This window comes from Chelonoidis abingdonii, chromosome 7, assembly GCF_003597395.2.
Source record: "Chelonoidis abingdonii isolate Lonesome George chromosome 7, CheloAbing_2.0, whole genome shotgun sequence".
NCBI classification, from domain to species: Eukaryota; Metazoa; Chordata; order Testudines; family Testudinidae; genus Chelonoidis; species Chelonoidis abingdonii.
Genome location: NC_133775.1, coordinates 107044480 through 107056629, shown reverse-complemented (window position 1 = coordinate 107056629; position 12150 = coordinate 107044480). Strand labels below are relative to the sequence as shown.

The 12150-nt window shown below is 50.6% G+C and overlaps 1 protein-coding gene across 1 annotated transcript in view; it reads right to left on the bottom strand.

Annotated features, from left to right (window-relative positions):
- Positions 1-12150, bottom strand: part of GALNT10 (polypeptide N-acetylgalactosaminyltransferase 10) — a 133455-nt gene that overhangs the window by 58729 nt on the left and 62576 nt on the right. Inside the window, exon 4 of the mRNA XM_075068191.1 lies at positions 9213-9379. Coding sequence (XP_074924292.1) covers positions 9213-9379 — 167 coding nt within the window. The remainder of the gene's footprint in view (positions 1-9212; positions 9380-12150) is intronic.

Genomic DNA, 12150 nt, shown 5'->3' with positions numbered 1-12150 from the left:
GCGCTTTGAAGTGTGAGTGTAGTCAGAGCGGCAGTGCTGGGAGAGAGCTCTCCCAGCGCTGCTTGTAAACCACATCCCTTATGGGTGTAGCGTGCAGCGCTGGGAGCCGTGCTCCCAGCGCTGCCGCCCTGATTACACTGACACTTTACAGCGCTGCATCTTGCAGCGCTCAGGGGGGTATTTTTTCACACCCCTGAGTGCGAAAGTTGCAGCGCTGTAAAGTGCTAGTGTAGCCAAGCCCTTAGAGTGGAACAGGGCTGGGGAAAGGCAGAGGAGCTGGGGAGCTCCTGCCTGGAAAGCCCCAGATTGCGGCCTAGGGTAAGGCCAGGAGGTACTGGGAGTTGCAGGGGGCAGCCCAGGGGTAGGCAAAGGCAGCAGGTCCAAATCCCTTTGCCTGTGATGAGTGACTGATACTGCAGTCTGCCCCAGGGTGAAGGGGCTAGATGGAGACTGGGTAGCAGCCAATACTGAGGCAAAGTGGGGATAGTGAGGTGGGGGTTCCCCTGGAAGGGGGAGACCCAGTTAAAGGGGCACTGGGGTCCTGGGAGGGACACGGGGGCCAAAAGGACAGGCGGATCACCGGCCTGCAGAGGGCACTCCTGGCTGGAAATTGAGCTAATTCCCGAGGACGACCAGCAGGAGGCGCTGCAGGGGTGAGTCGCCCGTCTACACAGGACTACTAAGTGGAGAGAGAAGCTTAGTCCCACGTATCCTTGGCTCAAAGCACTAGCATTAGTTCCTTGACCTCTACAGTTCTGAGTTCATTCATGTTTTAGAAAGATAGAAAAAAGATTAAGGACTGTTTTTTACTGAAGTGTCCACTGGTTTGGTTGTATTTTTGGCACAGCCAAGTGTTGTAACTTGACATACAACAAGGTCTTCAATTCTTGTCCACCTTAACAGTGGTATAAGCATGTGGCCAGACCAGCGTTCTAACTGGATCCAAGCCCAAGGAAGCTATGTAGCCTTCTAAGTGCAACGTTTAAAGACAAAGCTCCACTGGAGGGAGAGAGAGAGACACATTATGCAGCTGTTAACTTTGCAAGAATTCTCAGTCCTAGAGCCAAGCATTTTGAATAAGTTTTTTAAATTACATTCTCCCCACTCCTCAAAAAACCAGGGCTTTCAGAGTGGCTGACTTTCAAGTAAAGATCACACATTTAAATATTTGCTGCTGCCGCTGCTTCCTCAAGACTTTGAAAAAGTCTATTTAGGGACAGAGAGGGATTTGCAAAATTACTTCAGTGTGGTGAAGAAAGAATACCAGTCACCAGAAAAAGCAGCTGGGATCAGCAGGGAATGCCACTGTGCAGAAAAGGCGAACAAACAGGAATGAAACTTAAAAGAGAAACAAAAACTTATGGGCAGAAACAATCCCCATCCATAATGATTAAGCAGGGTGTGGAAAGTGAAACTTTTATTTATGTAATGCAGATCTGGTTACAGCACGAGGGTCGATCCAATCACCAGATTTTACTTTTCTGCTTCTAATCTTTTATGCCAAGACGAAGAAAAGAGGGCTTGCTGAAAATGCATTCTCTTCTGACAATCTCAAAAGTACTTTAAACATCGATGCCATATATCTATAGCCTAAGGAGCCTTCCAAAGTACCATGCTTTGCCCGCAAGCTAGTGAAAGTTACACTTCAGGAGAAGAGCTGTTGCTGTAGGGCAGCACTTTGCATTTCCAAGTCAATATGGGTCAGAGCACCACCGACTGGTGTTTGAGTTAATGGTTTTATAGGAGCTTCAGAATCAGTCATAGCAGCTATTTCTCACCCTCAAGACTTTTACTTGGAAATTCTTCTCATAATAGCACTCTCATGGATAATTAAAATGGAAAAAACCTTAAGAACTGATGATCCCATAAGGCCAGTATTCCATCTCAGATTTTGGCTAATGTTGGATGCTTCAGAGAAGGTACAAACCCCACATGAGACTTCAAATTGCAACATAAAAGAGGTTAGCAGAAAAGACGGTTACTCACCTTTGTAACTGTTGTTCTTCGAGTGATTGCTCATATCCATTCCAGTTAGGTGATTCCCAAGCTTTATCTAGGCGGTGGGGTCGGAGTGAGAGGTCGCAGCATGTAGCACGGCAGAGCCGAAGGCTGCATCATCTCTGGACTGCTGGACCAGAGCATAGTGGGAAGCGAAGGTATGGACGGAGGACCAGGTCGCTGCCCGACAGATTTCCCGGATGGGCACGTGGGCAAGGAAAGCCGCCAATGAGGCTTGAGCCCTGCTAGAGTGCGCAGTCACGTGGCCCGGAGGGGCCTGAGCCAAGTCATAACAGGCCCAGATGCAGGACGTCACCCATGAGGAGATTCTCTGAGATGAGACGGGCAACCCCTTAACACGTTCAGCTACCGCAACGAAGAGTTGGGGTTTTTTGCGGAACGGCTTGGTTCGCTCTAAATAAAAGGCGAGCGCCCTACGGACGTCCAATGAGTGTAGCTGTTGCTCCCTGTGAGACGAATGGGGTTTTGGGAAGAAGACAGGTAGAAAGATCTCCTGGTTGACATGGAAGGCCGAGACCACCTTGGGGAGAAAGGCTGGGTGCGGTCTCAGCTGTACTTTGTCCCTGTGGAATACCGTATATGGGGGATCCACCGTGAGGGCCCGGAGCTCCGACACCCATCTTGCAGAGGTGATGGCCACCAGGAAAGTGGTCTTCCAGGAGAGAGAGAGAAGGGAGCAAGTTGCCAATGGTTCGAATGGAGGGGACATGAGTCGGGCCAGAACCAGGTTCAGGTCCCAGGTCGAGGTGGGGCGGCGAATCTGGGGGTAAAGATGCCCCAGACCCTTAAGGAGCCTAGTCACCATTGGGTGAGAAAACACTGAGCAGCCATCGCCTCCTGGGTGGAAGGTGGAGATGGCCGCCAAACGAACCCTTAGAGATGACACCGCCAGGCCCTGCTGTTTGAGGGACCAGAGGTAGTCAAGGATATTAGAGATGGAGACCTCGGTGGGAAGGAAGTTCCGTTCCGTGCACCAGCACGTAAAACGCTTCCATTTGGCCGAATACGTCGCTCTAGTTGAAGGCTTCCTGCTCCCCAGGAGCACCTGCCGCACTGGGGTAGAGCAACGCATTTCAGACCGGGTCAGCCACTCAGGAGCCACGCACGTGAGGGCAGCGACTGAAGGTCTGGGTGACGGAGCTGCCGTGGTCCTGCGTGATCAGGTCCAGGTGAAGAGGCAGGGGGACAGGGTCGGCCACGGACAAGTCCAGCAACATGGAGTACCAGTGTTGTCGGGACCACGCCGGAGCTATCACGATCAAGCGTGCCCTGTCCCTGCGAACCTTCAGAAGGACCTTGTGGACGAGCGGAAACGGTGGGAAGGCGTAGAACAGCTGCGTTGTCCACAGGATAAGGAAGGCATCCGCTACCGAACCCGGTTCGAGACCTTGAAAGGAGCAGAACATCTGGCATTTCCTGTTCCCGCGGGACGCGAAGAGGTCCATCCGGGGACATCCTCACCTCCAGAAGAGCGAAAGAGCGACGTCCGGGCGGAGGGAACACTCGTGGGAAAGGAAGGATCTGCTCAGATGATCCGCCAGTGTGTTCCGAACCCCCAGGAGAAAGGACGCGATGAGGTGAATGGAGCGGGCTGTGCAGAAGTCCCAGAGTCTCAAGGTCTCCTGACACAGGGGAGAAGACCTCGTGCCGCCCTGCTTGTTTATATAATACATGGTCGTTGTGTTGTCGGTGAATACTGAAACACGGCGGCCTTGAAGGCGTTGACGGAACGTTTGACAAGCAAGGCAGACCGCCCTCAACTCCCGGACGTCGATGTGGAGGGCTAGCTCGTGAGCAGACCACCAGCCCTGGGTCCGCAGGGCCCCGAGATGGGCCCCCCAGCCCAGGTCCGAGGCATCCGTTGTCAGGGACATCGGGGGCTGGGGCAGATGGAACGGGAGCCCCGCACACACAACGGACTGATCCAGCCACCACTGTAGGGAGCTCAAGACGTCTTGGGGAACGGTGACAATCATGTCCAAAGGATGTCTGGCCCGACGGTACTGTGCAATGAGCCAGGACTGGAGGGGCCTTAGGTGGAGCCATGCATAGCCCGTGACAAACGTGCAGGCCGCCATGTGGCCCAAGAGAATCAGGCAAGTGCGTACGGAGGTCAAGAGTGCTGCCTGCAGCCTTTGTATGATGGCCGTCATGGTTTGGAACCTCGATAGGGGAAGAACGGCTCCAGCCAGAGTGGAGTCCAGGATGGCACTGATAAGCTCTATCCTCTGAGTGGGGATTAGTGTTGACTTTTCCACATTGAGCATTAGGCCTAGGCTCACGAAAAGGCTTTTGACCATGTGGACATGGCTGAGGACTTGTCTCTCTGAGGATCCCCGGATCAGCCAGTCGTCGAGGTATGGAAATACGTGTATGCGACTGCGGCGAAGATAGGCGATGACCACAGCCACACACTTGGTGAACACTCTCGGGGCCATGGAGAGGCCGAACGGGAGGACCGCAAATTGAAAGTGTCGGAGGTTGACCACGAACCGAAGGAACCTCCTGTGGGGCGGGAAGATGGCTATATGGAAGTAGGCATCTTGCATGTCGAGGGCGGCGAATGAGTCTCCAGGATCCAGGGATGGGATAATGGTCCCCAAGGATACCATACGGAACTTCAACTTTACCAGGTATCTGTTCAGTTCCCGGAGGTCGAGGATAGGCCTGAGGCCTCCCTTGGCTTTGGGGATCAGGAAATAGCGGGAATAAAACCCCTTGCCCCACTCGCTCTCGGGAACCTCCTCTATGGCTCCTTTGATGAGGAGCGCTTGTACCTCCTGCAGGAGGAGTTGCTCGTGACAGGGGTCCCTGAAGAGGGACGAGGGAGGGGGTGAAAAATTGCAGATGGTATCCAAGTTCCAACGAACGTAAGACCCAGCGGTCCGATGTTAGCCGGGACCACGCAGGGAGGAAAATCGAAAGACGGTTGGAAAAAGGAGGGGATGGATCTGCGAGAGAAACTGGTACATCACCCTCGGGCGCACCTTCAAAATGAAGGTTTCGGGCCGGAGGAAGGCTTGGAGGAGCTCTGGTTCTGTCCTCCATAGTTGCCTGATAGAAGGCGAAACTGTCTATGGCGGCCATTCCTGGCGAAGTCTTGCCTCTGCCGGGGTTAGGGGTAGGGCCGGTGTTGTTGCTGAGGCTGGAAGGGCCTGCGCCGGGTGACGGGCGTATGCATCCCCAATGCGCGCATAATGACCCTATTGTCTTTTAGGCTTTGCAGCCTAGGGTCAGTCTTGTCAGAGAACAGGCCCTGGCCTTCAAATGGGAGATTCTGGATGGCATATTGGAGCTCTGGAGGAAAGCCAGAGACCTGTAGCCAGGAAATGCGGCGCATGGTAACGCCAGAAGCTAGAGTCCGGGCGGCCGAATCTGCGGCGTCCAGAGAGGCCTGCAGGGAAGTTCTCGCGACCTTCTTCCCCTCATCAAGGATCGCAGAGAATTCCTGACGCGCATCTTGTGGAAGCAACTCCCTAAATTTGTCTGCTGCCACCCAGGTGTTATAACTGTAGCGGCTAAGGAGAGCCTGCTGATTGGACACCCGAAGCTGGAGGGCGCCTGCAGAGCAGACGTTTTGGCCAAGCAGGTCCATGCGCCTCGCTTCCTTTGACTTTGGGGCCGGGGCTGCTGACCATGGAGCTCCCTCTCGTTTACGGATTGGACGACGAGGGAACACGGGGGAGGATGAACATATAGATACTCATACCCCTTCAAGGGTACCATGTACTTGCGCTCCATTCCGCGTGCAGCGGGGGGAAACGGATGCCAGAGACTGCCAGATGGTAGTGGCATTTGCCTGAATGGTCCGGATAAAAGGAAGGGAGACTCGAGTGGGTGTGTCTGCAGACAGTATGCTCACTACCGGATCCTCAATTTCTGACACCTCCTTGGCCTGTAGGTCCATGTTTTGCTCCACGCGCCTGAGGAGGTCCTGATGCGCCCTGAGGTCAAGCGGAGGGAGGCTGGTGGATGTTGTTCCAGCCACTGCTTCATCCGGGGAGGATGATGAGGACAGACCCGGCAGGAGTGGATCTGCAGGAAGCTCTGCCTGGAGCACTGCGTCCGACTTGGGAGGAAGTTCAGGTTCCTGAGGCTGAGACAACTTCTCCTCCGTAGAGGGGGGAGGAGGACGGGAAACCGTGGCGTCCGGAGCCCTGTGCTCAGAGGCAGTGGAACGCTGGGGAATCTGCTGAGGGCCTTGAGTTTGATGGTATGCCCAAAGTGTCCAGAATCCCCACTGCTGCGGTCCATGTTCCTGAGGTTGGGGTTCATGGAAAAGAGCAGCAGGCCCGTCGGTGTCCAGGGTGTACGCGCTTGTCCGCCTGCAAGGAGACAGATGGCTGGCGGGATGGCCAGGGAGGGACCGAACAGGACTGATATGGGTCCCTCGCTCCTGATGGCGGAGACCTCCTCGGTGCCGGAGATCGGTGCCAGGAGTCATAACGGCGCCGCGATCGAGACTGGGACCTGCCAGCAGCTCGGTGCCGGGAGGTCGACCGGGATCTGGAACGCTGACGGTGGGAACAGCTTCTCGAGTCCTGGTGCCAGTAGCGATGGCTCGAGCCGGAGCGCTGCCAGGAGTATCGGGACCGGCGTGAGGAGGACCTGCGCCGCGAGTACGACCGGTACCGCCGCGGTAAGCGGTGCCGGGACTGGAGCGGCGCCTGGATTGAGACCTCCCACAGGACCGGGAACGGTGCCGGGACCGCGATGGAGATCGGTGCCGGCTCGGTGAATCTAGAGACGGTGCTCTCATGGCTATAGGCTTGCCCTTAGATTGCAGAACCCGCACCGGGGGTTGAGGCAACGCAGACTCGGTCAGTGTGATGAGGTCCCTAGCCGAAAAGAATGTCTCTGGCGTAGATGGGACCGTCAGCTCGACCCCGGATCTTATTGGGGAGCTGTGAGGGACTGGACTCGACGGACCTCTCGGGCCCGGAGTCGACGGAATCACCGGTATCAGTGCCGCGGCAGAAGTTGGAGCCGGGCGCTCCGTTCAAGTCTGCTTGGCCGGAGTGGAAGACGCCGGAGGTCTTTTGTCGGGGCCTGGTGCCGGGGAAGGCCGGTGCTGAGGCGTTTTCACGGGGCCGGCGCGGTCCAGTGCCGGAGTGGAGTTGGCACTCGGTGCCGAGGACGAAGGGTGAAGTGCCGCCTCCATGAGGAATCTTTAAGCGCTGGTCTCTCTCTTTCCTGGTCCGCGGCTTAAAGGCCTTGCAAATGCGGCATTTGTCAGAAATGTGCGATTCCCTGAGGCACTTCAGGCAGGAGTCGTGGGGATCGCTCGTGGGCATTGGCTTTTTGCAGGCCGAGCACGGTTTGAACCCCAGCGAACCAGGCATGAGCCCGGCGCCGGGGAGGGCTAGAGCCCAAGCCCGCTAACTATGTACAACAAATAAACAACAACTATACAACTAATATTCTATACTCTAACTATATACAACTAGTAGAACAACGAACAAGGAGAAGCTAGGGAAGTGGAGGACAGCTATGCCGCGCTCCACAGTTCCAACGACCGACACGGTGGAAAGAAGGAACTGAAGAACGGACGGGCCGGCAGGGGTATATATCAGGCACAATGGTGGCGCCACTCTAGGGGGCGACCTGCCGGCCCGCCGGAGTTGCTAGGGTAAAAATCTTCTGACGAACGTGCACGCGCAGCGTGCATACCTAACTGGAATGGATATGAGCAATCACTCGAAGAAGAATTATTTCTTCTGTCTAATGGTCACCTTATGCCATGAAGTGTGAGGGTCAGTAGCCCTCACTTTATCCTAAATAGTTAAATCACAGTTTAATTCAATATAGCATTGCATAAGGTGGTCAAAGCAGATTCAAAGGAACAAATTCTTTTGGTAATTTAAGGCCATTCCCTTTTCGTGTAAAACACTAATGCCACTGTGTTGGGCTTATCTCCAGTTTCTGCCCTTATTAGCCTATAGAAATGAACACAGGTGACAGCACACATTACAACTATACTGTTAAATTCTTGCTGTGCAGTACGATTTCTGCTGCAGAATAAACAGAGCCATGTGACAAATACTGGAGGGAGACTTAATATCGTTTATGGATTATACTTAATATATCACTGTAAGGATTTTCAGGTACATCAGTATGAATTGAAATCAGGATGTAAATGGACAGTGTGATTCTCCATTGCTTGGTATTTTTGTGCCTGGAGAAGGGGGGAGAGAAATGGAGAGTATTTCTTCACACAATGCAGTCAACCTGTGGAACTTCTTGGCAGGGGATGTTGTGAAGGCCAAAACTACAACATGGTTCAAAAAGAGAACTAGATAAGTTTCTGCAGGATAGGTCCATCAATGGTTATGAGCCAGAATGGGCAGGGATGCAACACAATGCTCTGAGTGTCCCTAGCCTCTGTTTGTCAGAAGCTGGGAATGGATGAGACAATGGATAACTTCATTGCCTATTCTGTTCATTCTCTGAGGGACCTCACGTTGGCCATTGTCGGGAAACAGGATACTGGGGTAGCTGGTATGGCCCAACATGGCCATTCTTATGAGATTAAAATTAAGACTACATGCCACTGTGCCTTAGTTTACTTGTCTGTAAAATGGGGATAATGACACCGACCCCCTTTGTAAAACACTGAGATCTACAGGTGAAAAGTGCAATACGAGAGCTGGGTATTATGAAGGTTATGGATTTTCCAAATTTATTTTTACTTCTGGAAAGTTAAAAATGTTAAACAATGAAGTCTCTAGGATGAAAACAATTCATCAAGATTAATTTTAATTTTTTCCTTAATATAGAATTATTATTTTCTGTATGAAGGAAGACAATCCTGTTTAAATAAAAAGATCACTTTTGATTTGTTAAGAAACCAAAATAGGAAGTGTTTAAGAACCCAAATCATTAACTCAATACTCAGAGTTTTGCTGATGAATACATTAATAACACTTACTTTCCTTATTTACCACTGACACTAATCTCAGTGCTGTGAAAATCACTGTTGCCAATACCTAGTAATGCAAGTGCTGCAGGAAATGTAGCTTCTTGCTCTGTTGAAGGTCTTATTGAGACATCAACTGGTTGTTACTGGAGACACCAAAATCCTAAAGCTGTCTCTTGGCAGATAACAATCTGTTCTTCTTTACTATACTTTTGTGCATTTTGTCAGGTAGCTTATGTAGCTATAGGTAGAGATGCTACACAGGAAGTCACTGTACCTCTGTCACTAAAGTCATCCACCAGCACAATTTCTGCTATCAGCTCAGGAGGGGAGCGATTTAGGATGCTGTGCACTGTCCGGAGGAGAGATGACCATCCTTCATTGTGGAATGGGATTATCACACTGGTGTTTGGGAGCTTCTCCAGATACAGCTTGTTATTGCACCTAGACAGGGGAAAAACAAGTTATAAACAGACCAAGTAAAAAGACACATTAAACACTATAACTTTTATATCAGTTACCTTCCAAGTAACTCAATTAATCCTCAACAACCTGTGAAGCAGCTACCTACATATATTAAAAACAGCTTTCTGTTGTATATCGATAAGCTACATGTTCACTAGCCAGCAATGAGTTTTCTATATTCATAGATTAATATAAACACAGATTAAAAATACTATTTCCAGTACTTAGAGGGGTAGCTGTGTTAGTCTGGATCTGTAAAAGCAGCAAAGAGTCCTGTGGCACCTTATAGACTAACAGACGTACTGGAGCACCGATTGCTGATTAAACAAAGACTGTGAATGGCTAGCCAACTACAAAAGCAGTTTCTCCTCCCTTGGTTTTCACACCTCAACTGCTAGAAGAGGGCCTCATCCTTCCTGACTGAACTAACCTCGTTCTCTTTAGCCTGCTTCTTGCTTGCATATATATACCTGCCCCTGGAAATTTCCACTACATGCATTCGACGAAGTGGGTATTCAACCACGAAAGCTCATGCTCCAATACGTCTGTTTGTCTATAAGGTGCCACAGGACTCTTTGCTGTATTTCCATACTGTCATGTTACAAGTATCAAAAGTGGCATTAAAGAGTAATGGAGAAAATTTTTAAGATACAGAAGTCATTTAGTGCCTTCCATCACCAGCCAAGGTTGCCTTTAGAAGCAGTTCTCTTTACAGCTCAGAAGTGCAGAAGTCTATTGGCAACTTTCTGGTAGTTCTGCTTTTAATCCCATTCCCCAACAACCTTCAGGAGAGTATTATTTCAGAAGGGTGAGAAGCTCAGTTCTGCTGTCATTATAAATACAATGATCAAGCTTATTTTAGTTTTCCAGTGTGAGATAGAGGCTTAAACAAGACCAGCCAATAACTATGCTCTTTTAATATTCATCCAGCTAAAACTCAAGTATTTCAGCTAGATGCAGGTTTTACCTAGACAGTTGCTTTAAGATTTTGAAAAAGTAACATCTATTTACTTGGGCTAGTTGTGCCCAAGAGCCCCAATCCTGCAAACTCATCTGCCATTCCGCAAGATACCTATTTCTATACCAATAAGGGAAATGTTTAGACTGGAAAAAACTGGTTACACACGTTTCCATGAAGGCGGGCATATATTCTCCAAACTCATCCACTTGCAGTAGTTGTTATCCAGAAAATAAAAAGATGCACCCTTGATCTGCAGGCAAATTCCATGGAGTTGGATGTGTGCTTCCAAAGGCTCGTAGAATCTGTTCAGCCAGCCTTTTTTTCACAATCACAACATTTCTCCACTGCTGCTATGTCTTGTATTTAAAAAGGGGTCTTACACAGAGAAGCTGGGTTCTCCACTGCCCTAGGTTTTCAGCTGCGACAAAAATTTTGTCAATCAGGACAAAATCTGCTCTTACTAGAAGTAACGTTGTATCATTTCTAGCCCCACAGACAAAACAGGACCTCGAATCTTTAAGGTCTCATCTGAAAACCTCATGTGCTAAACTACACTGCATCCCAAAGTCAGAAGGGTGCAGGGCTGAATCAAAGACATCTATGTGCAGACACTGGTGAAGGGGAAAACCCTTAGCACACATGGGTGGACAAGCAACCAAAAATTGCACATCTTTCTCTTGCAGCTTTGCGTCTTGAGGAAGGAGGTGCTATTTCTAACAGCACTTCGGAGGACAGCATCAGCATATTTGCCTTTACAGCCTTCGTTAAGCAATGAATCTGCAGATTCATTTGGAGCAACTCATGGTACAAAATGGCAGCACTTAAAGTGTCACATTTCTCACAAACGCACGCAGCAAAGAATGTTCAAAACCTATTGTAATGTCGGCATCATCTCACAGGGACTCACATACGGTTTTGTTGTAGACAGCGATAGCAGAGATGCCAGGCTTGCGCTGAGACTTTGTGATGCTTATGAAAAAAGTTAGGGAGGAATGAGGGAGATTGCTTCAATCTCTTCCTTTCCCCACCTCCTCTCCCTTCCACAGAAACAAGGACCTCTGCCCCATCCCCTCTCCAAGTACAGTCAAGGAGAGGGTCTGGGCTCCCCCCTATTTTGCCCCAATCCCCACCCCTGAACAGGGAGAAAAGGAGGACTGGCTCTAGGACAGCATTCCCTCTTTACTCCTCTGATGCTGCTACCTCCTCCTGTAGCTTCTCCTCCCTCATAGACTGTGCAATGAGGGTTAAATAGGAGGCAAGCCACTACAAGAGTTAGAGGGTTTTGGGGTGCTGGATTCATCACCCAAGTCACAGGCAGCATGTTGCATTCTGTCCCATGTGGACCTGGCTGGTACCTAAAGTGTACTAGCAGGGTCCACACAGCATACAGCCTGTGACTTGGGTGGTGAATCCAGCAGTGCTCCAGCCCGTTCAAAATTACCGCAGCTTGCCTTCTGTCAGATCCTTACTGAGCAGTCTGATCATCTACCACAGAGGCAGTGGAGAAGAATGCCACGCACCTCCACCTCCCCCACCCCAGTGGCCACAGCGCTATTTGATGATGTGTTCACTGGACCAGAGTGGTAGGGAGTGTGTGTGTGTGTGTGTGTGTGTGTGTGTGTGTGTGTGTGTGTGTGTGTGTGTGTGTGTGTGTGTGTGTGTGTGGTGTGTGTGTGTGTGTGATGTGTCTCTCTCTCTCTCACACACACACACACACACACACACTAAAATGTGTGCTTGCAAAATTAACACATTGAAGCCTAAATTAGTAATTTTGTAATTACAAGCA